At 47.3% G+C, this 27,722-nt stretch overlaps 7 protein-coding genes across 7 annotated transcripts; 4 read left to right on the top strand and 3 right to left on the bottom strand.

Moving 5' to 3' along the window:
• Window positions 1-6,311: 6,311 nt before the first annotated feature.
• EsH8_VIII_000397 (uncharacterized protein) lies at window positions 6,312-6,512 on the top strand (the record flags this gene model as incomplete). The annotated part of the gene is made up of 1 exon (XM_083269439.1): window positions 6,312-6,512. The coding sequence occupies one exon, from the start codon at window positions 6,312-6,314 to the stop codon at window positions 6,510-6,512; it is 201 nt and encodes a 66-aa protein (XP_083129207.1).
• Window positions 6,513-8,263: 1,751 nt separating this feature from the next.
• On the top strand, window positions 8,264-8,944 carry EsH8_VIII_000396 (C2H2-type zinc finger protein; the record flags this gene model as incomplete). Its single annotated transcript, XM_083269438.1, has 1 exon — window positions 8,264-8,944. One exon carries the CDS (start codon window positions 8,264-8,266, stop codon window positions 8,942-8,944), a length of 681 nt encoding a protein of 226 aa, XP_083129206.1.
• Window positions 8,945-10,022: 1,078 nt separating this feature from the next.
• On the top strand, window positions 10,023-11,610 carry EsH8_VIII_000395 (class I SAM-dependent methyltransferase; the record flags this gene model as incomplete). The annotated part of the gene is made up of 9 exons (XM_083269437.1): window positions 10,023-10,121; window positions 10,183-10,212; window positions 10,279-10,372; window positions 10,426-10,467; window positions 10,540-10,694; window positions 10,748-10,785; window positions 10,862-10,999; window positions 11,047-11,466; window positions 11,538-11,610. The coding sequence occupies 9 exons, from the start codon at window positions 10,023-10,025 to the stop codon at window positions 11,608-11,610; spliced, it is 1,089 nt and encodes a 362-aa protein (XP_083129205.1).
• A 3,147-nt stretch (window positions 11,611-14,757) lies between these two features.
• Window positions 14,758-16,109, top strand: EsH8_VIII_000394 (uncharacterized protein; the record flags this gene model as incomplete). The annotated part of the gene is made up of 2 exons (XM_083269436.1): window positions 14,758-15,843; window positions 16,077-16,109. The coding sequence occupies 2 exons, from the start codon at window positions 14,758-14,760 to the stop codon at window positions 16,107-16,109; spliced, it is 1,119 nt and encodes a 372-aa protein (XP_083129204.1).
• A 2,557-nt stretch (window positions 16,110-18,666) lies between these two features.
• Window positions 18,667-20,649, bottom strand: EsH8_VIII_000393 (ATP-dependent DNA/RNA helicase; the record flags this gene model as incomplete). Its single annotated transcript, XM_083269435.1, has 4 exons — window positions 18,667-18,934; window positions 19,016-19,768; window positions 19,832-20,307; window positions 20,365-20,649. The coding sequence occupies 4 exons, from the start codon at window positions 20,647-20,649 to the stop codon at window positions 18,667-18,669; spliced, it is 1,782 nt and encodes a 593-aa protein (XP_083129203.1).
• A 931-nt stretch (window positions 20,650-21,580) lies between these two features.
• Window positions 21,581-23,540, bottom strand: EsH8_VIII_000392 (uncharacterized protein; the record flags this gene model as incomplete). Its single annotated transcript, XM_083269434.1, has 6 exons — window positions 21,581-21,781; window positions 21,850-22,280; window positions 22,341-22,591; window positions 23,109-23,152; window positions 23,210-23,312; window positions 23,428-23,540. 6 exons carry the CDS (start codon window positions 23,538-23,540, stop codon window positions 21,581-21,583), a joined length of 1,143 nt encoding a protein of 380 aa, XP_083129202.1.
• Window positions 23,541-24,155: 615 nt separating this feature from the next.
• EsH8_VIII_000391 (FMN-dependent alpha-hydroxy acid dehydrogenase family protein) lies at window positions 24,156-25,846 on the bottom strand (the record flags this gene model as incomplete). Its single annotated transcript, XM_083269433.1, has 5 exons — window positions 24,156-24,242; window positions 24,308-24,381; window positions 24,439-25,633; window positions 25,699-25,757; window positions 25,819-25,846. The coding sequence occupies 5 exons, from the start codon at window positions 25,844-25,846 to the stop codon at window positions 24,156-24,158; spliced, it is 1,443 nt and encodes a 480-aa protein (XP_083129201.1).
• Window positions 25,847-27,722: the final 1,876 nt, after the last annotated feature.

Raw genomic sequence — 27,722 nt, 5'->3', positions numbered from 1 at the left:
CTTGTAATAGAGATGATACACGCATCTTCACTTTAGTTAGAGCTGACGCGGATATATGCGATTTATTTGCCCGATGAGGGACATCCTTATGGGGAAAATAAAAGGATGTAGAATGAGCGCTGCCACGAGCTTTGGTATTATCACAATTTTACCTCCATCAGCACTTATTGTAAATAAATTTCTCTGCAGTGCATATGCTAAGTCGTCAGTCCATGAGCAGCTGTTTCTACCCTTAGAGTCTGTGTTCACCTTCACCGATAATCCTGTCAACGCGACTGTATGAGGGAGCCAATGCGTTCAGCTTAGCAGCGCTATGTCCTCGATTTGATTCCTTCAAACATATCATTTATTGTTTCAATGTTGGACTTCACAGTTCAAGATGGTGTTGCCATCAGTGAGGGTTACCTCTTCCTGGACGTCTATGCTCCGGCCGCAGTGGGATGCTCAACCTTCGGCCCGCCGGTGCTGGTGTGGATCCACGGTGGGTGGCTGCGGGCCGGGATGGCGAGCTGGCCCTTATTTGTCGGGTCTAGCTTCGCGTCAGAACACACATTAGTTGTTGTGACCATTAACTATCGTGTACATAGTACTATTATCCAGGATCATGAATTATCGCGTCTATACTGATCTAATGTCTAGTGTTTTGATTCCCAAATTCTTCTCAAATACCCCTTAACGGCCAAAACCTTGGCTTTCTTGACCAGAGTCTGGCTCTCGAATGGGTGCAAGAAAACACACATGCGTTTGGTGGAGATTATTCGAAATTACGATTGTAGGTGAATCCTCTGGCGGCTCATCCGTTCATATCTAACCTTGCTGCCAATGGATGCATCTATAAAGAGCTTGGGGCCTCGCATAGACCAGATACGCCGATTATTTAGAGACGTACCCTAGGAGAAGAAGCTAGTGATTGATAGGCTGAATTAAGTCGTTCCTTACAAGCTCTTTGGGTAGAATTTGTGAAGGACCCCTTTGGAACAGGCCCTGGCTGGGAGAGGGTTAGCGCAGACGGGAACAATGTTGCACGTATTGGATTGTGAGAGGGGCGACGGGGTCGTTCTTATAGATAATGGTATTATGGATGCAAAGTGTGCACCATTCTTTGAAGGGGTCAGGATCAAGAATCCACTTTTCAAGCTCCAGGCCTACTTAGGCAACTTGTCAACAGCTACCTAGGAAGTAATAAGTTACGAAGCTATAGCAGTTAGATTCCGGGTGAGGGCCAGATATCGGCCAAGAGGAGTATTACCGAAACTAGGAGCTATTGAGTCTACCCGTAACTCCTGCTACTGCGACGCAAATATTTACAGTCATATTCACTAAAATTTGTTGTTGGTATCACATGATACCCGTACGGGTGGTATATCAGACGTAACGAAAAGAGCAAAACTAATACTGTATTCTGTTGTTTGTAGATGTGTGTGTAGAAGGAAGAAAAGAGAGGCAGCCAGCGGAAGCAGCAGTTGTGAAGATATCACCGTTGGCGGCCCGGAGGTAGAATCTCCGGGCCCAATTGCTGCCGCTTCCCGCGGGCTGACCGCCTGCCCGTATTCCAGCTGGGTAATCCAACATTTGTAGTTGTATTAAACCGAAATTAAAATACTTTGATAACGTCTCGTAGATTGTCAAAGGTGTTGTAAACAGAGTGAAGGGCTTAGTAGGCTTGTCCTCGTACGTAGGTATATTGCAATACTATAACTGGAATCTGCTTTCTACGCTCCAAGCTGGGGCAGCATGTTCTTCTTCTATTCGTTGGTGACGCCTTCAACCTATTTTTTCTGATCTATGTCCCTGATTACACGCTGCTACACCGTGGGGCTGGGTGTTGTGTTATTGGATCCCTGACATCGATACTGGCGCTCTTACCACGGGTTTCCTGGCAAGACGGCGCGGCTCTTCCGCCATCGGCGCGGGTCTTCCAACCATAATTAGCGTCATATTCTTTGGTTGAATAAATTCTCTTTCGGGATATTAAGATGATGAAATCTGCAGCCCACCGAAATGCTGCCGCTGGTGCGGTTGTGGCCACGCTTTGAACCAGATTCTCAGTTTCCCGATGGCCAGTATTGCTTGATGGATCCCGAATACGTAGGTAGAACTGATGCTATACCTGTGATTACGAACTGACGCATGAGAAACACGTGGTTCTAACATCTGCTCATGCCGTGATGCGGTAAGTACAGTCCCCTGGCTGACAGGTGTAGGTGTTCAGACTGCACCGCATTCCCTCGCTGACCCAAATTCTTCGTCAGCAGCGATCATTTGAAGCTGGCCATTCTAAATTATTGATGACCATGCCCCTGAGAGGTGATATCTGTGTGTGTGATTTATTCTTATACGTAGGAGCGAAGCCTTAATTCACCCGGCGCTTGAATTCTGCAATGGCGTGAGATCCTGCAATATCAGCGTGGCGTACTTATTAATTAAGCTGATACTTGGATAGTCTAGTGTAAGATAATTGATACATTGTTCGGGCGTCCGTATGCTATTCCCAACAGATTAGTTCCAGCGGCAAAATGCGTAACAGCACACAACTGTTAACCCTTCTCCGATGATAGGAGGTCTATCCACAGCTAGGGCTGCGGACGTATGCATGGATTTGGGTGCCGCCAGCCGAGTTACCGCTAGCAGGACCTTGATAAGTACTGTACAAACTGCAAGTTATGGCGGTCCCGCGTTGGATAAAAGAAGCGGCAACACAGGCCGCGTTCGAGCCACACTTAGTAACACAATCGCCAAAGCTGGTAGCATCGGGGCTGCTAAGAAAGGTTCCTGAAGCCAGCCTGCCACAGGTGATTTGGAATTTCTTGGAGTTGAGTGTCCAGCAATAGCCGTCGTTATCACACGTCGGGTTGTTATTGGTCACTGTACCGGCGCATGCTGATCCAGGGCAGGCCGTGCAGGTTGAAGGCGAAAATGAGGACTGGCAACCAAAACCGCAGAAATCGCTCGTAGTGCCACAATATCCATTCTTCGAACTAGAGAAAGGGGTCGGTTAGCTGACATTGATGGAAATCTCGAAATAGTCATATCGTATGGACTCACCAACACTGTCCCGAAGGGCACGTATAACCGTTGGTGCCACCGCAGCTGCCGTCTGGGCTTGCTTTGACGCCGGTTGATGCAGGTTTGGCCGCAGAGGTAGTAGTCGCGGCAGCGCTTGCGGCTGTAGCAGGACAGGTTCCGAATGTGGTTTGGCAGCCAGTGCCGCAATGGTCACTGCTGGAGCCGCAGTATCCCCATTTACTGCAGCAGTTTCCGAAATTGCTTCCTTGGCAGGTGAAGCCTCCAGTGCCGCCACATGTTCCATCTTGGCTCACGGATTTGCCACCTACGGTGATGGAGCTGCAATCGCCGAAACTGGACTGGCATGCGTTGAGACAGTGCTCATCCGAGTTGCCGCAGTATCCCCATTTACTGCAGCAAGTGCCGAAGGTGCCCCCCGTGCAGGTGTATCCATTCGTACCTCCGCAAGTACCGTCCGGGCTGATCTTTTTCGAGCTGGTTGTGCATGAGCCGAACTTGGATTGACAGCCTGCTCCGCAGTAAATATCGTCCACTCCGCTATGAAAGAATTCAGCTTTTACTATGCCTGAAATTTCTCACTTTCTCCTTTGAATGCAAAGCTTACCACCAGCCATATTGACTACAGCATTGCGACCCAGGGCACGTATACCCTTTAGTGCCTCCGCAGCTTGTGTCTGTTGATACCACAGCGGCTGCAATGCCTGCGAGGTAAAGCAGCCCGGCGACGTATATCCTAACCATCCTTCCCGATGGTGGTGTAGTTTGTCGAGGGGTTTCTGTAACGGTTTGAATGCGGTTGGCGTGTAAGTCAGGTCGAGTTGAAGTGAGAGGAATAAAAAGCGATTTCCAATTGCGTGCTGCGATGTGTCGTTTAATAGTTACTGTTTAACGTAGTTGAATTTGCCACTTGTGGACAACCGAGAAATGTTGCAGGGCATTAGCACAATGATAAGCCGCCCTTACGTTAATCCAATTTCCTTTGACTTATAGACTAGCTCTGGGATGCCATTCTTGCTGTTTGCAGTGCTCTGATCCGATTCCGTTGGCGTTGAAGTTTGAGCGTGCTCAGAGCCTTAGCGGATCATCTTAGAGACTAGACCTGCAACGCCAGGGTTATTGTGATAACAGCGCACGGGCGGTTATCAAGGTAGAAGATAATTAAACATTCTTGCGCAGGAGTAGTGAATACGCCACCGTGCAGGTATATACGACTGGGGACATGCACTGAAAGTAAGAAGGGCAGATTTTAGTGATTAGGTGTCAAGGCAGAGGGTATTAAACATTCTTGCGCAGGGGTGGTGAGTGCACCAATGGGCAGGTATAGAGGACGAGGGATATGCAATGAAAGTAAGAAGGGCAGATTTCAGCGATCAGGTGCCAAGGCAGAGGATGATTAAACATTCTTGCGCAGGAGTAGTGAATACGCTACCGGGCCGTTATGCATGATTGGAAGCTGCAACGAGAGTAAGAAGGGCAGATTTCAGTGATATACTTCCACAATTCTTGCCCTCAGTATCGAAATTGCTGAGGCCTTCACTCCACTTCCCCACAAACCGGTGGCAGACAGTGACATACTGAAGCGACCTAGTTTCATTGCATCGACAAACCCGTCACCGCATGTATTGGTGAGGGCCAGTTTTAATCCCAAGCCTGGAATTTCCTTGTTTCAGTTTCAGTTTCCACTCCTGGAGCGTCTGTCCATTTAGCCTCCCTTGAGCCTGCGTCACGGGCCGAAGCACGGTCAATAAGCTCCGGCTTCGCCTAAGCCTCAATGGATGTAACTACTGCCACGCTCCACCGCCAGCAGCGTGTGGCCCCTAAGGAGCGTAGCACGTATATTCGTTTTCTTCGTCTAGGAAATATTCTGAGGTCAAAAAAACAAACCGAAAGACTGTCACAATCTTGTGAGCTTGGCAGGATGGAGCTTCCAGAAGATAGCGTACAAGATGCGAACGGCGAGGAGATCGACCGATACATCTACTAAGAACTCAACAGCAGCACACATTTTCCATGAGACCACATAGCCCAAAATTAGTAGCGCGTAGATCTCGCTAATGATACGAGCTTTGATGACGCCGCTTGCTAGCACCAAATTTAACCCCATCTGTTAACAGAACTACCGTATAAATAGCAACAAACATAATAGGATACAAAGGGCAACGAAAGCCGTCAAAGCGCCGACGTATTAATGGGGATTATCCTTGAGATCTTTTACTTGTAGCATATTGACATCTGAAATTATCGCGCCAGCAGGTGTTAAAAGATTGTGTACCCTTCGCCTCAGTAAATAGTGATTCCCATCTGCTCAACCAAGCTCGCCCCAAGCTGAAGCAGACTTAAGCTAGCTCAGACTCAGGCTAAAGCAGCAACAACTAAGTCCTAGGTATGGAAAAAGAAATTCTGGACGTCTATTTTCGAATTTTGCTCTAACTGCAATATAAATGTTGCTTGATAATTGTGTCACTGTCGTCGTGAACATCGCGGAAGATACACACGATGGAATGACGAGTTATACAAATAGGTACTGTAAATCACAGGCCCATAACACCAAATAAATATAGGAGGGATGTTGCGGGTTTAGTCTAAATAAAGTTGTCTGCATGCGGACCCTTCCTCCCTGAGCCGTCTGGGATCGCCCGTCTCCACTATTTGGCCGCTATCTATAACAATGACCAAGTCATAATCATGGATAGTGTTGACTCGATGCGCCAGAGCAAGAACTGTATGGAAAAATAGCTCATCTCTTAGCACTTTCTGCAACTTCTTGTCCGTCTCATGATCCACACTACTGGTTGCTCATCCGGGAGCCCGATCCGCAAAAGGGCCCATGCGAGACCAAAAGGGGCCTCAGGACCACCCCAAGAGCTGATGACTTCGTCCCAAAGGAATACCTTGGTGAGGGCGTTTAAAAGTTCTGCTTCGCCAGACTCCCATTAAATAAAGCGTGGGGATCAAGGTGTAATCGTAACGTTCCAGGAAGCTTGACGGGATCTTGAGGTAGAGTTCTTATTCTCGGGTGAATAGCTTTACGTGGGTAGGAGGGGATGTCGATATTGTCAACTTGAATGAATCTGCTTCCCTAAGAAGTACGCCGTGCCCGAGATAAGAAAGACGTGGCAAAGGAGGACAGAAGAGGACGTATAAGTTCGTGATGAGAGAGATCGTTGATTATTAGAAATTTTGCACTCATCTTCACTTTCTTCGGGGGAAGAGGCCTCAGTCGAAATCGACAAGGCAGATATTTCCTATTATAAAAATAAGTATCCCGTCTTGCTAGCACCTCTATGTTCTTACAAAACACCAAGATGAAGACCCAGGCCGTCGCCGTTCTCTCCCTTGTGGCTGCCGTTTCAACTTTGCCCTTTCTCGAATCCAACAAGGCCTCTGTCGCGGGCACTGACGCTACTATTGAGGAAAACCCCGCCAATAGGGCTCGCGAGGAGGCCGACGCCATTGTCCAGGAGTACCCTGCCAAATGGGCTTAACCTATCAAATGTAAGTGTCTGAGGTCAATATTGACACGTTAGATTCTGATTCGTAGGATATTATGAATCCAAAAACGGCCGCTAACACATTGAACTTGTGGGAGGAGTAGTGTGCGCAAGTTGACTAGAAAGCAAAGATGGCAGAATCCACGGCATATGCGAAGTTTTAGAAGTGGATATATGTTTTGAAGAGAAAAGAAGGAAATAAATGGTTCCCCTGTATATCCTGTCCACTTAATGCAAGATTTTGATGTTTCTTGTGCTTGATCGCCATTGCCTGTTAAAGAAAGGCGACTTAACTATTGGAAGTGGTTTGGGAAGATGTAGGGTGACTCTGAAGGAGTCGCGGTGCACAGGTAAAACACTATAACAACCCTTAAAGCAGAACATAAGTTTCTTCTCAGGGGCGCTCACAGATACAAGCTCGCATTGATCAGACAAGTAACTCTCTATCTCTTATGTTCACTTTTCCTTGTGGCTGTAAAAAAGGTCGTCAGGTCTCCAAGACCGCTTGAGACTGGCGCTCCTATGAAGTGTGCTTTGATCAGAGTGCCATGAGTTGTTCTTGATCAAGGCGGAAAATCAAAGGGCTGATCGGGCTCCTAGTGCCTAGAAATGGTCCTAATTAGGGTCACTTAGGTATTGCGCTGGGAATCGCTCGTTCTCTTGTAGAGGCCTGATCGAGTGCATGGGGCGGCGGTATCTGGGTCTCTGATCTGATGCTGAAAAGACTATGATTGAATCTTTCTAAGTCGAAGCCTTAACAAGCCTTATATCAGCCCTTGCACGGGCTCTAAGCTGGATGACACAAGAAAATAAAAGAAGAGCCGTCCCTGATCTAGGTGGGCACATGTGACCCTACCTTATTCCACTATTTTAACACCTTGATGTATGGCTTCATTGAGATGTACATATCACATTTCCTCACAATTTTTTAAATCCATTTAACTGACTGTTTGAGATTTATTACAAAATCTGGTCTGATGGTGAAGATGGGTCAAGATGACTGGATGTTAGTGCTCATTCACAGCCCCGTCACTTTACCAGACTGTGTGGGCCTTGCATCATGCAATGCCACAGCAGCTTACTCGAATAGGAAAGTGAACACCCAACACACTCTACGGAGGTCTAGACCCTTGGGTGATTAATGGTCTGACTTCTTGCAATTGGATTGGCTAGTATGAATGACGCATACTTACTTGAGTATTGTATTTCAGGAGCCGCTTTCCCGGGACCCTTGGCGTTCCTTTCCCTTGACCTCCCACTCTTCTAACTGTTACTCCCTCAACCTTTCTCCCGACAAATCCATCTTGAGGTACTAGTTGCTGGTTTTCAGTCTCGCACAAACTTAACACATTTGTCTGGAAATCACCTCAGTATGTCGTATTCATCAACATCTGCGACCAACTCCAGAGAAGACGTGACTCCAGAGAAGACGTGGAATCTCATACGTTCGCTTACTCGAAAAACTCGGGCAAAAAGATCGAGAGCCTGAACCAGCCAAGTTCTACTGTTTATGTAAAGTAAGTCTCGGAAGCAGTGCATCTTATCCCACGCGTTCCACCGTAGCTTATGAAGTACGTAGATCCCTGGATGAGAAGCTATCACAGCTAGGTTTGGTGGATACGGATTGGAACGAAATCGTAACCGAGTCATCTGAGGAAGATGAAACGGCCCAAAATGCCTTCAATCCCGCCCAGTGTCTGTTCTGCAACCAGCAGAGTACAAATCTCTCGGAAAACATCAGCCACATGCAGAAACGGCATGGACTATTCATACCGAGCCCTGAGAGTCTGATTGTGGAAATCGAGACACTGCTGAAGTACTTCCATCTCGTGATAAATGAGTACACCGAGTGCCTTTATTGCGGATCCATCCGTAACACCCCCCAAGCTGCTCAACAGCACATGACGGGCAAAGGACACTGTCGGATAGATATCGCAAAAGAGGACTCTGAGTTTAGAGACTTTTATGATCTCGGCTCAAGTTCTGACTCGGATGATGACGGAAGCGTGGGCAAAGCAAAGGCCAACCGTTTCGTTGAACTGGAGAAGAAGACGAGGCGTTTGGAGTCGGGCAAAATCCTGTTTCACAGAAACGCCAACAAGCCCCGAAATCATCGCACTCTTCAGGGGGACAAGAAAACAGCAAGCGAGTCGCTCTTGGAAGGAGGACATCCCTTGGATCGGGAGATATCGACGACCCTGGTGATAGGCGGCAGTAGCAAAATGCAGCTGGCTGCTGCGGAGAAACGAGAAAAGCTTTTTAACAAGCAACTAGCGACATTACGTCCCGGGGACCGACAGGCGCTAATGCATCTTCCCCTTCCGCAGCAAAGAGCTCTTGTGGCCAAGGCGAAAAGGCAGCAGGAGAACTGCAACAGAGAGCAAATGGCGCAAGAAATCAAACGCCAGTCAAAAGCCAACCCATAGATGCCCTATAATTGGCTAAGTTTACGGAGAATATTCGTTCTAATTCGTAGTTTTGTTGAGATGACCTTGATGTCATGGTGGCCAAATGTAGGGGCTGGTCAAAAGTGCATACCCGACTACACAACCAGCTTAGGCTGGCTCAGGCCAAACCACCAACCTCTCAGTTCCGAATATAGAAAGGTATATTCTATTTGCCAGTTAAGGAAGCTGGAAATAGATCGTATAGTGGTAACAGCGATGTGTGTGTGTGTGTGTTTGTGTGTATGTAGGTGAAGTCGAATGGTTGGATATGCTGATAGGCAACACCACCCAAGGTATCCACGGTCACGCTAATTGTGTTCCCCTCAATGTTAAATTTAAGGTTAGCGGTATTGAGGAGCCTTGGTCACTTCAGAGCCTCTCAATTGCATTTCTGACGGAATGATGACCAGTAATATTATATGGGATACCTATGTCTAGATATTTTATGAGTTTTTCCTTCGTTTTTGAAGCCTTGGTTTGCAAAGTGTTGCTAACATTCCAACCCGTGAGTTTAGACCTTAACCCTCGGGACGATTGTAGCTTATTTTTTTGACGCTGCTGTCCGTGTGTCTGACAACCGAAACCTGAATGACGACTCCCGCATAATGTTTAGTGCTGTTTTACTGTTGGCGCCGAAAGAATAAACATGGAATACTTCGTATATGGGAAAGTAGGTGAGATTGAGGGGTTGCAGGAGTGGGCGGGCAGTATCTCAGCGCGCATCAACAACTGGCAAGGGGAAGCAGCCTCATAGCCGCTCACCTGTTATCTGCACCGCGTGCCAGCTAATACTCCTGGTAAGTTTCGTCTTTTAATGGAACCGAAATACATAAATCATATGTATTATGCAGCATATATGCATTGTTTCTTGCCAAGAAGAGGGGTACCACGAACCAACAACTGAGTTGTCCCAAACAGGATAAACCACCGCGTAGCGACGCGGAATTGGCTCCGCTGAAAACATAGATATAAGGTGACCAAGGAGATCGAGTACTTAAGCGTTTGTTTAACCTTTGAGGCGATCGATCCAAAGACGAAACCGTCTTGTATCTGCAGAATGACCGACAGCCACGCCGGTAGTAGCCAGCTTGGCAATGCAGACCTAGCCCAGCAGCCCTTTTCAGTCGACGACAATGAAATTCTTGCGGCCGACAAGGTAGAAGTATTCCTTCAAGCTATCAACTTCAGTTCGCGATCTGATATTAATGCTTTCCCAGATTTCGGACGATGGCATTTCGGTGAGCCGTGTAAGGAACTTTAGTGTCCCAGTTCTTGAACCGCCTTGATCACGGCACTAACTCAGAATGCTGCAGAGCAATCTTGCTTCTTCAACCAAGAGCGTTACCAACTCTATCCTTGATTACCGGATTGAAAATGGGCGTACATACCACAGATTCAAGGACGGAAGTAGGTTTATATAACGCAAAAACACAGGGGTTGAGCGAGACTGACTGAATTAGAGTACATAATGCCTAACGATGAGAGGGAGAACGATAGACTCGGTATGATATCTCATGCGCAAGTCAAACCCGTTGATCGTGAGATATTGACCAGTAATATTGCGGCCGTATCAGATCTGCAACACAATCTATTTCTCCGGACATTTGACGACCGACTAGGAACTGCACCGCCTAATAAGCGGGACTCTAACGTTGGGCGGGTTCTTGATGTCGGTACCGGTTCCGGAATCTGGGCTATCGACTTCGGCGATGAGCACCCTGACGCTGAAGTGAGTGGGCACATCTTTATCTTCTACAGTCATCTGAGCTAATTATCCAAAAGGTCATTGGCGTTGATTTATCGGCTGTCCAGCCCGCCTTGTACGGCACTTTCTTTAAGAGGCGAATTATCCAAGTATATATATTGGGAGTATCACTGACCTGTCTTTTCTGACAGTGTTCCACCCAATGTTCAGTTCGAGATCGATGACATCGAGGAATCATGGACCTTCTCGAGGCCCTTTGACTATATTCACAGCCGGATGATGACGGGCAGCATCCGCGACTGGAATAAATACGCCAAACTATGCTATGAGTAAGTTCAAAAAAGTTATATGATCATGACTTGTTAATCTGTAGTAGCAATCTAAGTCCTGGCGGTTACCTCGAACTTAACGAAGTCGATGCTATTCCCACATCCGATGACGGCACCCTTACAGAGGAGTGCAACCTCATGAAGAGCTTCAATCTTTGGGCTGAAGGTCTGGTAGTTCTCGGGTCGCCCTTCGAGAAATTTGCTCGCATGGAGGGCGTCTTGAAGGACGTGGGGTTTGAGGACGTCCACATCCAACGATTTAAGTGGCCGACAAACAGCTGGCCAGAAGATCCAAAGCACAGGGAGCTCGGCATCTGGAACTATGAGAATCTTGCACCTAATCTGGAAGGGATGTTTTTGGCGTCCTATACTCGGGGCTTGGATTGGAAGAAGGAAGAAGTGCTCGTGATGGCAATGAACGCTCGAAAGGACTTTGCTGACAGGAGTATCCATGCCTACTTCAACATGTGAGATAGCCCACGCCCCCTTCCCTTCGCAAACACCTTGCCTAAAGAAAACGACATACTAACTTGAACAGCTGGTCTATTTATGGAAGAAAGCCATCAGAAGCCAAGGAAAGCCAAACATCGTCCGACTGGGTCCCTTATTGACCCCGGCATGTTAGTCGCGAAGTTTGACCGGGTCTCCTTCCAGCTTAAAATTCCATTATCTTTACATTCTTACTTAATTATATTGATCTTATAACTTCATTGCTTATATCCTGACTTGTGGCATTATTTTGCGGCCAGCGTTCAGATGCACATGACATTTAAAGTGGCATATTGGGGTCTCCAAACCTGTTCCAAATAAACGCAGTTGGTTTCAACCATTGGCTTCATGACACCTTCGAATTTCTCTCCGCCTGGACATTTTAAAAATGTGTACCAAGAAGCCACCAAACATCCATGCCACCTTCTGACTCCGCCGAACCCACCATTCCACCCAAAAAGCTCTGTTTGGTACCTGCTGCAGGTGTTCAGCATGGTACGACCTGCAAGGCTTGTCAGTATTAATTATAGCTAATGTAGGCATCTTACGTACGCAACACTTGGACGTGCCGTCACGCACGTCACGGATGTCGCATTGAATATCGCAAGTGTTTCCGTTAGGGCCAGGCTTCTTGATGCCAACGCCATTACACTTTGAGCACCATGTTTCACCAGTCTTGCAGTAACCACCAAATGCTGCAATTGGCGAGACCAGAGTGAAGAAGATAGCTGCCGAGTGAGAAATTTTCATGATGACAAACAAATACTGAGGGTTGCTGAGAAAATTCTTGATAATGTTAGTTGCGGTTTTTGTGACTGCTGATTCGATGGCAAAAAGATTTTGGATCTTATGTAACCTACTTAGGATAGCATGAGGCTTCGACTTCATTTTCTCCCAAGCCTTAAATATCGCGATAATAAGGACAGTGCCCCGCTGCTACTGTGTTTAATTAATCGTTTGAACTTTAAATGATCATGTGTGAGCTCTGCTATGCAGATGTAGCTCAATACGGCCTAGGCTATCATTTACATCACCTGTCCTGACTATTCCTTGAATGCAGGCCGGAATAAGCGCATTCCATATCGAGATCCTAATCCAGAACTTAATCAGACACTCCGAAATACTAACTGTTAGGCCCGGTTAAGCTTAGTCACTCCATATAGTGTGCAATAAGCTTAATCGTACATTTCCAGTGTTTCGATTAGGTCAGCTCATGGGGTCAATGACCGGTTAACCTACAGGCACAGGTATACCAGACTTCTTTGAAAAGGACTTAACCTGCACCCGGCGCACTGTTAGGAAGAATAAATTGCAAGTCAGTGGAAACGAGATTATCACTATCATATCATTCTGATCCCCGTGGCTAATCATATGAATATGGAGCCTTTATTCACGACTCGCACCCTGACTCGCAACAGAACTCAAGTCCGGTCACAATTCCGGACTGACGGGTTACTCCACCAGTTCAACCATTCGTGAGTCGGAATTATTAGACTATCTCACGGAGTAGTCCTTCCAGCAATCAAGGTCGCAAAACTGAGGTATTAAACCCATCAGATTCGTAATATAAAAACAGGGGAACGCTAGCGGATCGTCGGCCCCAAACAAAGATCAAATGGGAAAGAATGGAAACCATTTTAAAGCATCCCAGTTATAATCTTGAGATTCTGGGCAACCAAACGATGCACAACGTCGAAACAACTGACTTGAAACGGCTTACCTTCGTTGGACATTATTCTTGACTCAAATTCTGCTTAAACTTAGTGTTTCATGGTTTCTTCAGACAGTTGAGTCTGTTGACTATCCTAAAATATAGAAGAGTCCTTGTAAATCTTCAAACGGTCACTGCAATACACAAAATCGTAGGTTCTTGCGAAAGCTATAATGAACTCCAAGGAAACAAGTAAAGAAAACAATGAACTGTAGATACTTTGTTGGAATTCTGAGTCCATTTGAAATAGGTTCAATTAAACAGAATTACATGTGCTCTATGCTGCCTCGAAGAGCTCAGGAGTAGAGATGGGTCGGCATGGACAATTGGAGTGCAGTATTCCTTTGGTATCCGATCCATCTCTTCAGTTATCTATCTTGAGCTTACTAGGAGACTCCCTTCTAGTGAGGTTACTGGGCACGGGTATGATGATTTAAAAATCAGTAGAAGACAAAAAAAGTTAAAAAAAAAATTGGACAGAACTATACGCAACTATCGCTAAATGCCCCAGGGATTGTTGACTTCCACACTCATAGCGTAGCGCATCCAACACCATCCTCCTCAGAGACCAGATTACTTGTCAATGCGCAAAAGACTGGCTTGTGTGCAATATGCAAACAAGGGTCATAGTCACATTCATGTAGTGGTTTATTGTGTAAGTACTGGACCATTATATTTGAGAATGGTGGAATGAAGCCGTCGTTAACTTGTGATTTCACGGCGATGTACACAGGCCTTTTGACGGCGACAAACTAACGCCAGTTTTCTACCGGTGCATTGTCATGACTCAAGCTGCGGCATATCTACAATCCCCACACCGTAGTCCAAACTGCGGTTGCAACCAGTTGAATCAATTGGCCTTGAATCAACGCAGTAATTAGCGGCATGTGATTGATAGCTGCCTCCAAGGTCGCAATTTGCGGTCATGATAATATGCGGCTCCTGCGGTATTTGGGTTTCTCAATTGATTATTCCTAAAGTAGAACTTTAATCGACGATCTCCCGGGTTAACTATTTGTTTGATTGGCTATCTCTTTGTTGTAGTCGGATTGACTATGCTTCAAGTAAAAAAGGCTGCATTTCGCACTTGCTATCACTGATATGTTATCTTGGTACAGTGTATTGCTATTGGTTAATTTTGGGACGGAGGGTGAGATTCTGCCCGAGTGGGTTTTCATGAATCGGGCATCGTGAAGCGCCCATCCCCCCCGGGTTAAACCCCAAATTTTCACCCACGGCAACTTTCGACTTCTTGTCCGCCTGGCAGCCGTAATTTCTGGGAATCAAATCTCTTATTCTTGTCAAGGTCATGCCAGACGTAGTGTTACTCGACACGAAAATGTTTCCGGTTCCTCTCTACGTGAGAGCCAGCATTATCGCATCATGCGTTGCCATGCTGTTCGGGTATGCTTCTCACCAGCTCGTTTTCGTAGTGTTTTCAACCTATCCCTGGCCTGGCTAACAATATGTCACACGATTCAGCCTCGATACTGGTAGCATTGGCCCCGTAACGACCATGCCATCATTCCGTCAGACCTTTGGGGAATTCTCCCCCACAATGCACGGAGTTATTGTCTCGTCTGTCCTCATTCCGGGCGCCTTGTCAGCCCTTGTTTCCGGTGTCATGGCAGATCGCTTCGGGCATGTTCGTCTCTTTGCTCTTGGTGCTTTCATCTACGGCTGTGGTACAGGTATTGAGTGCGCATCGCCCATCTTGGGCGTTTTCATACTCGGCCGTCTCATCAAGGGCGCCGGTGAAGGCATGTTCCTGAGCAATGTCTATGTGCAAGTATCAGAGATGTCGCCCGCCCGGGTTCGCGGTATCATGACAGCCTTGCCGCAATTTTCCATCGTGACCGGGATTGTCATCGGCTACTTTATGTGCTATGGTACAGCTCGGATAGGAGGCTCATCACTAGCATGGCGCCTGCCATTGGCCATCGCCTCTCTCTTGGGCTTCATCTTATCTACTACATACTGGATCGTCCCACCTTCACCCAGGTGGCTACTTAGTAAGGGTAGACTGTCCGAAGCTCGGGTAGTGTTAGACAGCCTGGGGCTAGACGAAAGCGAGCGGCTGGAACTTCTCGAGCAATCACTTTCAGAAACTCCGGAGCAAAAGCCGGATGCTACATTGCGTGAAATTTTATCACAGACATTTGCAGAGTTCGGCGAGGCCTTTTCACCGCCCTTCAGAAATAGAACAGCATTTGGCTGCTTCCTTATGGCTATGCAGCAGTTCAGTGGTATCGATGGAGTTCTCTACTACGCCCCAATTCTATTTACACAAGCCGGGCTTGACGGAGAACAGGCGACGTTCCTAGCTTCCGGTGTCTCTGCACTAGTGATTTTGGCCATGACAATCCCTGCCACATTTTTGGCAGATCGCTGGGGACGAAGAACATCAAGCCTGCTTGGTGGTGTGCTGATCACCGTTTTGATGTTTCTGATGGGCTCTATATTCGCGGCCGGAGAGGTCCGCCCCGATTCAGGAGCCGGTAAGTGGGTTGTCATCGTGTCAATCTATCTTTTCGCCATCGTCTACAGTGGAACATGGGCAATCGGCTTCCGGACTTTCTTGGTGGAAAGCCTGCCGCGGAAGACGCGTAGCAGCGCTTCTAGCCTGGCTCAAAGTGCCAACTGGGTGAGTTTATTGTTATATTGACATTTCCTATCTCCGACAAACCCCTTGACATGGGCTAACGTCATTTTGAAGTTTGCGAACTACGTTGTAGCATTAATTACCCCGGTGTTGATATCAAAATCGCCATTTGGAGCGTATTATCTCTTTGCAAGCTGTTCCCTCCTTTGTACAGTGGTGGTGGCGTTTTTCATGGTTGAGACGCGAGGACATAGTCTTGAGGCTATTGAACAAAGATATTCCGAGAAGAAGGCTACGGCTACGGTTAGATGGAAATTGGAAGGCCTGAGGCCGAGGAGAGTCAGAGATGCTGTGTGAAATTGAAGACTCATGGGCTATAGAAAATTAGGGCAATGAAAGGTTGTAAACGAGTGTCAACCTCATATTAGTGTCAAACAAGGGACTGCGAAAAGAAAGTTGGGGGTAAAGAGCACATATTTCTTCGTCAATTTTGGAATTTGGTAAAGATGGATAGACAACGGAGTTTCAATAGAGCAGTATGTTCAATTCAGCGTTGGTCATGAAAGAAATATGTATAAAGTTATTATATTATATTTAGATGAGGTTATCAATGAACCACCCGTGCGTTGAATCTCAGTAGTCATAACCTACCCAAGGATGATCAGCAACATTAATCCCATAAATGATAATGCATAATGCCAAACCCAAGCCGGTGGGAGGACTATATCAATCAACTTATTAGTCTTGCGCGTAGTTACTATGGTAAATCAGAGGATCCGTCTTTTATGCTAATATCTCGCTAAAAGTTTGTATGACTTTGAGTAAAAAACCGCCCAAATCCATTTTCAGGACTGATCGTCCATGCCACAACGTACAAGCCAAAAAGCATCAAGCTTTTGGTGTGCTAACTTCAAATAACAGCATTTTGCCACAAACTTCCCACCTCACATCTTCAAACACCTCCCTCAGCGGTCCGATGATGCCCTCAACGTCGTCTTCAGTATTTCCAAAGATACCTAAAAGGTTGTGCCAAAACATCAAACTTCTCCCCATTAGATTATGTGCCACGCCTCGACCCAAAATCGTCGCCCCAAATATTGTACCTCCGGGGGCTAGAAGGTGTCGGAGACGCACCAATGCCTCAGCTTTTCTGGCTGGAGGACCTGGCACGCAGTGAAGTAACATCATTGTGGAAATGACGTCGAAGTGGCCGCCATCAAGATCGTTACAGGATAAGCCCTTCCCAGAGGGATCCAAAAAATCAGAGATGGATGTCTTGCATGTCGTATTTGGGTGTGTTTCCAAAGTTCGCGACTTGGCGGCGTGGAGACTAGCAGGGTTTAGGTCGACGAGGAAAATCTCGGAGTCCGTCGGAATAGGCGCATGTTTGAGGAAGTACCCTGTACCGACACCAATATCCAGTATGCGGCAAGGTGAGGATTGGTCTGTTTTGGTCTGGCTGATTTGTTCGTCAACTTTCCGAGGTTGCCGTGAGCGAGCGGCGGCGTTGGAGACATGGTGATTGAAGAACTCCCGCAACCTACTCGAGGATATTTTCCATGCATATGGACAGTAGAGGCCTAGGACGATGGGATCGTAGGTGTAGCGTAGGTTAAGGGGAACATATATCGCCGCCCCTGCGTATGTACTTCGTGATCGTATATCCCATGCTAACCCAACATTTGAAGACGGTGTTTTCCATGCTGAGTATATCGCAGTATCCATGTTTCTCATTGCGCATGAGGTTCTCAGTGGTTCTGTGAGGTCAAATTTTATGATTTGTTACCGCAGAATTGAGGCATAGGTTAGAGGCGCCGTTGAAAGGGATGCAATGGAGTTTTTGTGTTTTTCCTTTAAGAATGTTCGTGCGACTAAACCTGCAGCTCAGGGTAAGAAATCCAAGACATCGCTGAACCACATGTATCCTCCTCGGGTTCGCAAACGGGTTCGCAAACGTCAATCGTGTATGCCCAATCAAAAACGCTATGCGAGAGAACGTAGCAGTTACGATGCGCGACTCATCAAATAGCAAGTGCATCGGCAACCTTTTGTTGTTAAGTCGTTTGCTCGGGCATGTCCGCGACGTCGTTAACTTCAATGGCCATCCGTGGCCCGGCCCAGTCCGCGATGTCATCAAGGTTTGACCGTAGCCGTCAGGTCTTCTCGAATCATTGCCGGGGCCGAAAACGACGTATAAGGTTTCAAAACTGACTTGGGATGAAAACGACTCAATACGAAACACAACGCGCATGCTTAGGTGCCTTGTTCTATCCTACCACTTCGCCCGCTCGAGTAAGTGAATTGCTGCGACATTATCGGACGATATCTCCCCGATGATGGGCGGAAAGTCGGACGCATTGACATTAGTTCGACGGGGAGTTGCCTTCGTGCGGGAGACCGTTTGAACCACCAACGGGCTTTGCAGGCACACCAATCATCTGTGCAGAGCGTCGCCTGAGGACAGTGAACCCTGACAACATGACCGCGCTTTTATCTATTTCGTTTTCACAGACATGCGGAGTTTGAAATCTGGTAAGATGACAGTTTTGAGGATGCGTGGATGCCAAAAGCGTTCACGTAGAATGATCTGTGTGGGATCAGACGACGACCCAAATTATAGGATGAATACCATATGGTGTTGCATCTATTAACTGAATGAACATCACCCTCGGGTTTCAACTAGCAGAAACCTTGAAATAACAACTTCTCAAGCCTGATCAAAGTTTCATCAAGTTGTCCCCTGATCGTCCAGAGACCTAGGCCATGGATGTTTAAATGAATGAAATGAAATCATGAGGTTGGAGAACATAGCAAGTCTCTATTAGTATCTACAAACCACCTTTAAGGATATGATTGAGACTTTGCTCATTTTCTCCGTGCCTTGAAAGTCTTCAAGGGATTGACTTTCCTCGTTCCAATCTTCTTACGTCCTGGCTTGCCCTTATTCCTCCTTTGCTTCCCGCCAACCTTTCTGAAGGGCACCATGCCGATGTTGTTTGATGTGAGCGAATCCTTGCCCTCCTTGGGCAGCAAGTATTCGGGTATATGCTTCAAGTGAGGCTGCTGTCTGGCAGTTCTCAGTTCTCCGTCGTGCCGAAGGTGTTGCAATTCTGTCGGGTTCTCCTCAAAGTATCTGAGATACATTAGCAAAGCTCCAGATTTTAAGGTGAGTGTCCTATTCTGGGATAGGATACATTAGTGGAAAGGAACGCACCTCTTCAACTTCTCGCTCTTAAGCAACTCCTGCTTCAGTTCTCTCATCCGAGCTTCGCGAACCGCAACCTTGGTGACTGCTCTCAGCGCGTCGTCCAGACGGTACCTGAACGCATCTAGATGCTCCTTCTTGAAGTTGTAGGGCTTCACCTCCTTGCCTTGCTTCGCTTGCTGCTTCTTAATCTTCGCCAAAACCTTCTCGTCGTTCTCCGCAGTCTCTATACTCGTAGGCAAATGCTTGCGGTACAACTCTTGAGGAACGTAGAAAGATAGGGCCATGCCTGTCCGTCCAGCGCGTGCAGTCCGTCCAATACGATGTGTGTATGATGATGCGGATGTTGGCAAATCAAAGTTGACCACAGCGGCAACGTTCTTGAAATCAATGCCTCTTGACACGCCAAATTCTTCGTCGCGTTTTGACGGCTTGCGCTTCTTCTTGGATTGTTCCTTCTGCTTCTGACGTTGCTCGGGGTCCTCCTCTTCTCCATCCTGCTCTTCGGTGCCCATGGCGCTCTTTTCGTCCGATGCAATAATAATATCGTACACTCCTCGGTTGAACTCTTCAAGAACGTGTGCTCTGGAAGTCACAGGCAGTTCTGAGTTGAGAATACAGCTTCGGACTTGGAACTGCTCGAGGAATAATTTCAGGCGATATGAGCGGTCGACATCGTTGACGAATATCAAGCATTTACCCTTTACCAGCTTAAGCTTGAAAATGATGAATGCCAACAGAAACTTCTCGTCCTCTCCACAGCTGCAAAACATTAGCATTTTTTTTCTTCTTTTTCGTGGTAAAGGATCAGAAGGAGGGCCATACCTGACTGTGAACTGAGAGAGACTATCAGCCTCCGTCTCCTCATCTTCAAGGTCCAAAACAGTTGGTGTCCGGTTGAAAATTCCTTGCAGCGAAGTTACGTCTGTCGAAAGAGTCGCGCTCATCATCACCAACTGGACACCCTTGGGAAGCTTTCTGGCGATGTTCTCCAGGTCTTCATTGTAGCCGTACGACAAAATAAGATCGGCTTCGTCAAGAACGAGGCACGCCAATTTCTCGAGGGACAGGGCTGAGGAGACGACGTTACGCCATGCAGTGGCTGGTGTGGAAATGACAATATCGGGGAAGTTCGAGAGGAGGGAGCGCTGAACAGCATCGGAGATTTTATCGACAAGCTTGATGGCGTGGATATCTTTCGCGCAGTATGCAGAAAACTGCTCGATCGCTTTGAGTACCTGGTCGGCGAGCTCACGGGTCGGTACGAGGATGAGAGCGGTCGTGGCAGGCGAAGAATCGGACTGGGAACGGGGCGGTTAGTACGTCTCAATTGGTATGTCAGAGGCGCGATTGCGTACAGCCTTCCGCTTCAGGATGCTCGAGAGCACAGGCAGAACGTATGCGGCCGTCTTTCCAGAGCCGCATGGCGCCTTTGCGACGACATCTTTGCCGTCCAAGGCCAATGGGATAGCCTTTTGTTGCACGGGGGTCGGGTCCTTGAAGCTCTCGGCGGCGACGCCCTGGACCAGCCGTGTGTCGAGTCCAAGATCGGCGAAGGAAAGCTCAGCGGCAGGCTGCTCTGTTTTGGCGCGCTTCTCGGTCTCGCCCGCAGACACAGGTTCTTCGTCGTGCTTTCTCTTCATCGTGGAATTGGTTGGCGTCGCAAAGGTATCCGAGAGACGATGTTCTGGGAAACTTGCAGAACTCTGCGATGGAGGCGACCTGAACCAGTAACCAAAGCCGAAAAAAAATCTGGAGGGGCGGGTCTGGCGGCGGCTTATCTTATCAGCGACGGTAAACACCGACTGTGTGATTAGGTAAGCATGGGTCGAGCACCGCCACATGAGTTTCTTAGCTCAATCGGATGTCCGCTGGGATTAGTTCTACTAACTCAAACTTTCAGCGATGTCGAGTAATCAACCTGGCCGATGACAGAGCATACTCCCTGATGATCACCTGCGTGACTGAGGTCTCTCTGAGTGTCTTTGAGAAACCCGCCGAATTGACTTTTTTTTTAATTTTTTTTAAAAGAACAGCAGTATTGTACTGCACCAATCCGTCCCTATAAACAAAATGAGTGCCTGCTCTTAATTAATATTTGTCGCTGTAACTCGTAATCCAGCAGATGCCTTTTACGTGGTAGACGCAGATGGAGAACAACGGTCTCGACGTTTGAAGACAATAGTAACAGTCTATGATTCAATCCCCAGTCTTGTTTAACTGTGCTTAGAAACTCATTATTAATTTACCTGTAATCCATCTAGCCAGCTGGTGTCTGAAGAAGTGCAAACAAAGCCTTTCAAAAGCCCTGCAAGCCAAGGTCACCGAGGTACCTGCCCGTGTTTTCACAGTTGGGATTGTTAGTTGATGGACACCCAACATTTGACGAAGAGAGCCACAATAATTTGCGGTACAGGATTCCCGATGAGCTCACAAATCACAGCCTGTCTCCCCGTGCTATAATGAATTGTGGCATTTTTTCAATCTCGCCCAATAGTCATGACGCTTGGAACAAATATACACATATTCTTCCGATTGTATTTGGTTGACTTGCCATCAACACATCGCCTGATTCTAAGCCACCGGTCCACTTTCTCTCATGATTCGCTTCTGTCTCTTCTTTGCTTCCACAGACGCCTTTCGGGGATTCGTAGCCTCGAAGACCTCGTCCAATTCCTCCAAAGTGAAACCTTTCGTCTCGACAAAGAAGAAGTACATGAATATGATTTCAAAACTGTCCCAAGCCACGAAGAAGACATAAAACCAGTAGCCAATCTGTTTTGAATGCGTCAGTACTCAAGAGATGCCAACTTCGCCTGTATGGTTCTTGGAGGCTTTCTTACATTTGAAAGCGCTATTGGCCCAACAAAGGTATTGAGAAACCCGGCCGCACCAGCCGTGAGCTTGAAGGTGCCCATTGCCTTGGCGCGCATCTTGTTACTGACGACTTCGGCCGGGTAAATGGGCTGCATTGGCGTGAAACCCGCGGAAAATACAGCACCGAAGATGAAGATGAAGGCGATGCTGACTGTCGAGGCGGTCGTGTTGCCGTACTCCGTGTAGCCCGCCGAGCAACCTGCAACAATGGCCAAGCACACGGTCATACCTGAAGTGGTCGCGATGAGCATCTTGCGGCGGCCAACAACGTCGTGGAGGCGTGAGCCAGCGGTTGAGAAGACCCAGCCAATGACAGAGTAGACAATATTGAGAATTAGCTTAGTATTGGTGTCGGTTATGCCGACGCCTGAAAGCATTATTGGGAGGTAGTATGATACTGGTACGCGCTGTTAGTTGTTGTGGGCCTCGCAAGAGACAAGAGAGACAGAAGACTTACTAATGTTGTTACCACTGAACTGACCAAACCAGGAGAATGCAATGTTGAGCATCAACCTGTAACGGCTAGAACGGCTCTCGACCAGGACTCTCAGGTCAAAAAGATCTTTCCAGGATGGCACATGGGCGGGGTCAATTGAATTGATCATCTCCTTCATCTGCAAGTCAACCAGAGGATGGTCAAGATCACCGTTGGTGTGATAGGTTGCTATGATGTGCTTAGCCTCCTCGTGCCGGTCCTTGGCGACGAGCCTGTCTCATGTTAGGGTTTTTTTTCTTTTGGCACTTTGAGATATGGAAACTTCTTACCAACGGGGCGACTCTGGAAAAAACTTGATGACAAGACACACAAGTCCTGGGCAAACCATTTGTAGCCATAGCGGAATCCTCCAGTCCAAGTCACCTTTGTCACCAAGGTAGAGATGACAAGCGTAAACAGACGAGGTTGCCAATATGGAACCCTACATTAAGCACATTAACACCAGTAGCAATCACGCTGCAACTTTTCAACACTAAACCAGTATCGTTTCTTGGGGCGTGACGTACCACATTGTAAAAAGTGTTATACATGCCGGCAATTGTTCCACGATACGCTGCGGGTGAGATTTCCACCAGGTAAAGAGGTGCCGACGTATGGGCACAAGTGGCAAAGAATGACAATATGAACCGGCCACCGATAAACATGGGCAGGTTGGTAGCCAAGGCCGTGATAATTGTCCCCACACAGACGCCTAAACAGCCGAAGAAGATGTGCCAGGTCCGGCCGTACCAATCTGCCATCCAGATGAAAAGTGCGCCGCACATTTGACCTATCTACAAGTAACTGTTAATGATTGAGATTCTGATAGAGAACTTTGTCGAAGATCTAACCTGAAAGATGGCAAATACGATGCCGGTGCTCGCATTACCGTTAGCAGGTAGGCCAAAGTAATCCGTATAGTTCGGCAGAGCGTTTATGGATCCCAGAAGTGCGCTGTCGAATCCTTTCCAAAACGTAAGCAACGGAGTCGAAGCCGAAGATAGGTTACTTGCCGTTCATGGTTGAACAAAAGAATAGGGCTAGAGCAAGTAAATATAACTTGATATACCCAGGTCCCCTCGGATCAGGCTTTTGCGTTGCCATGATGGCCGCATATGTATCGGTGCCCGTTTCGGCATCATCTAGATGCTCGAGGACAGAGCTGTTCTTTCCCCTTTCCATTTTATTATGACTGAGGTTTTCCTCTTCGGAAACAGTCTCGGTATCAAAATTAAGTCTTGGTGCAACTTGGTTTGAGTGTGGTAGGAGTCAGGTTTGCAGGTTGCCTAAGTTAGACCTCGGGAAGCTCCGAATGCGTTTGTACAAGACCGAAGCGGGACACCTATAAATAAGACCAGCAATTACGCACTGCCTTGCCGAGTCCCTGCAAGAATGGGGCCCCAGATTCCACCCCCGGAGACTACAACTCGAGTCCACCCACGGGAATATATATCCTCGCTCTAGTGAGGGGAATTACGGGGCCGCGGTACCACTCTCTTAAGGTCCCAGCTAGCTGGGTCTACGTGAGGTGACATTTATGTGTACCACGCCTGGAGAATCAGCGAGGTTCCCACTCTCTGCTTGTGCACGTGAAATTTGCAAGAGTGCGGCGGGTTGGCACAATGCAACTCGTTATTTAATGTACAACCCTTCAAGTAACTTGTGCGGTTGTGATACAGCAGACAACCAAGATTTCCAGGCTTCGTTAATTGGGAGTTGCCATTCATTTAATTGGCCGGGTTCGCGTATATTTTGGGTCTCTGCAAGCATATAAGGAGTGTTTACATTTTGCTAATTTCATAGTCTCGACTTTATTTCGTTTTCCACCTCCTCAAGACCCGATGGCCCACTGTACAAAACTTGTTGCAAGCTATCTGCATTGATCTGTTACAACTACGTCAATAACACTGCTCCAGCGAACAAACCCGATTGGATTACCGCAAACTTACGTGTCTTGGTGAAAGTTGGCCCACTCGCTCTACTCCAAGTAATCTCATGGCCGTGATCGTCTCGTCCGCGAGAACTAAAGTGATTACAATTAGCTGCTGCTTGATTCGCCTCGCAGTTCTGATGCACTTACTCTGTAACGCCCTTTCTACCCCTGCCTGGCCACCAACGGCCAAACTGTAAAGTGCGGCTCTGCCAATACCAACGCCCTTGGCCCCCAAAGCCAGCGCCTTGATAACATCTGTTCCCCTTGTAATACCACCGTCTATTAAAACATCAATTTTTCCAAAGACCTGTGGGCAGAACTTTCGAATTTCCAACAGCACTTGAACTGGCGTCATTGTCGTATCCAAAGCCCGGCCGCCATGGTTCGAGATAATGATTCCCCTGACGCTTGGGAAAAGAGTCGCTGCATATGCATCCTCATGTGTCTGGATACCCTTCAACACGATGGGAAGAGAGGTGTGTTTGGCAAGCCACGTCAAGGTCTTCTGCCAAGTAAGGCCTGATTCCGTACCCCATACCTGTGGCGGTGCCCCTCCCGCAACCTCGGCCATCTTGAAGCGCTCATCTGCTTCTCTTTTTCCAGGAAAAGGGGCGTCAAGGGTGAGCACGATGAACTTTATCTGCGGAATGGCTCGAATTTGAGCTAATGTTCTCTCAGTGGCCTCGACATCTTTTAGAACGTAGAGTTGCCAAGCGAAAGTCGTGTTTGGACCGGCTTGGACAATCGCTGAAGGAGACATAGACGCATTTTTGCTTATAATCTGCAGCCCCTGAAATTTGGAGCATGCCGATGCAATGCCTGCCTCTCCTGCCGGATGGGCCAGCTTGGCCATGGCCGCAGGGGATACATAAATGGGCATTCCGACTTTGTTTCCAATAATAGTTGTTGCTAGAGAGCATCTAGTGCAGTCGACGAATATACGGGGCCTCAGGAGAATAGAGCGAAAAATGGTACCGTTTGCAACTTTCGTGATCTCGTCGTCGGTTCCGGAAGCATAATATGAGATGGCTTTAGGGCTCAGCTTCTTCAGGGCGTAAGATTCCATCTCAGAGACACTAAGAATTTGAGATACTGGAGGAACAGCTTCCTGGTGCGCCTGAGTTGGCGGCCGCTGTGACGGCACATCCGGTGAAGGGTTGCCCTTCTTGATCGTCTTTTCTTTTGGGGTGAGCTCGTATGTCCCAAGCAAATGATCGGGCTTCAGATATTCTTCAATAAGTTCAACCGGGTGAACTGCATCAAACGCAGCAGTCGCATCTCTGCCGGCATTTTTTAAAAGGATGGCTTTGCCGCCCGGGTGGCTAGGGAGAAATGTGGTGATCTGTCAATTGGTGCATGATTCGTAAGCCTTGGGCACATCGTCGAAAAGAGATGTAGATTTAATACGTTGTAAACTTTGCCGTGAATCCCAATCCAGCAGTCGTCGAGGGTTTGGTGCTGGCGCACTATGGATGGATTGTTAGCATCGTTTTGGTAATCGCGATGCTGGTTGGGTACATACCATACCTTCAGAGAGAGACCACGTTCGAATCATGATTGAAAGACAATGTGTAAACAAGATTGCTGCTGGACTAGAGAATCTTGCCCATTCCGTCACACACTGGCCACGAGAAAAATGCCCCGGATTTGCAATAGGAAGATATGAGCGAGGTAAACGGGAGTCTGCAGTTGATAGATTGCCTGGTCCATGTCGGAGCTACATAAATTTCCCCGCCTGAATCCTCCGCTGGTAACACACGGGACTTCATATTCCCAGCTCCCTCATTCAGACGCGGAAATTCATCGTTCCCGGACTAAGTGGGTCCCACTCCCGACGACCTCCGCATTGCTTTTCCGGCCAGCCATATCAACACTGGCAAGGATATGATAGACCATGTGAACGGTTCAGTTTCTCATCATTAAATCAAGCTTCGACTCTTATGTACTTCTAGACGTATTTTTTCCCCTTCTATCAATACACTTCGCGAATCCAAGGACTCAACTTCAGCATCCAACTATCTGCATTTGAACCGCGTCAAGATCCGGCTTCGACCATTGCTGGCTCTTAACATTCGGTATATCTCTCTGATCTCGAAGCAGAACCCATCACATCTATGCAAATATTTCTGAACTAGACATTGAACCATAGGTTTTCGTAAAATACAGTTGCCAGTTGATTTTGAGCTGCAGACGTTGTCTTGTACTTGCAGTTGGACAGAAGTTAAGGGTACATTGGTTATATAAAGGGCACTTCCAAATATAATGATCAATCCGGGGAACGACTTATAACACATACGGCCATATATACTAGAGAACTTGGGATCCCATCCGCTCTCCATGATAAGCTAGTGAGGGCGCCTACAGCACAAAGTGTGGGGTGATGACCAAGCAAAGCCGAAAGGAAGGACGGCCCCATATTTCCTTCTGTAGTGACATTGACATCGGTAGGCTAAACCATCTGTCACGAGAGATATAAGGCGTTAATTGCTGCCCGCAATTAACGGCGTCGTTTTTGTGACACCATCTATGTTTAACTCCCGGCTTTTGCAACGCGCCAAGAGCACTGGGAGGTTTCAATGGCTCAGCCAGCAACGAGGTTGCTTGCTAGAAGTTACTCTAGAAGCACGTCTATAAGTGTACTTAGCTGAAATACTACTCACTACTTGCATTCAGTCGTTAAGGCTGAAGTAGTAAAGCTAAGAAGTGGGATAACCACAGGTTTGTGTACTTACCGTCTCGTCTAGGGAGTATACTGATGTAGTTTGAAAGTTCATGGCCAAGACACTGACTTTGCAAGCCCACCTATCGTCAGCAACGTTGACATATCAGTTGCGGAATCACCAGATAGCTAACTGCTTTAGTCTCCTGGTGACTGAAAGGGCCACGTGAGGCACTCGGCGTTAGCCAAGTCGCTGAAGATTAGGCTTGGAAATACCCATGGGTACCCATTTGGGTAGCTACCCAGACGACCCGTTGGGTATTTTGGGTAGCCCAACGGGTAACAGGTAATTTTTAGGTATAGGTAATTTTAGCTACAAGACCCATTGGGTTTTTAGGGTAACCCAATGTTACAACCCGTTGGAAACAAACATAACCGACTAGGGTACACCCCACTAGGGAACTAGCGGCTAAGCAGGATATAAGCACGAAGAGTAAGCAGGCCTCACTCGGATACAGAAGAACTATAGTACAAGTTACGTAAAGATAAGATAAGGATAATAATTAGTTAAGTAGAGAATCTATAAGCGATTATAGCTTGGCATGTATAAGCGCTTATAAAGTGGATCTATAAGTAATTATAGAATACCTATAGTAACGATTACTAGATTACGCTAAAGGGTAATTAGGACTTATATATAGGATAAACTTAGGAAGGCTTAAGATTAGACTTCTATAGCTCTTTAGTAATTAACTTGTAATTTATTCCTATA

This window comes from Colletotrichum jinshuiense, chromosome 8 (assembly GCF_051148585.1).
Source record: "Colletotrichum jinshuiense chromosome 8, complete sequence".
NCBI classification, from domain to species: domain Eukaryota; kingdom Fungi; phylum Ascomycota; class Sordariomycetes; order Glomerellales; family Glomerellaceae; genus Colletotrichum; species Colletotrichum jinshuiense.
Note: the sequence above shows the minus strand (reverse complement) of the source record. Positions and strands in the feature narration are given on the sequence as shown.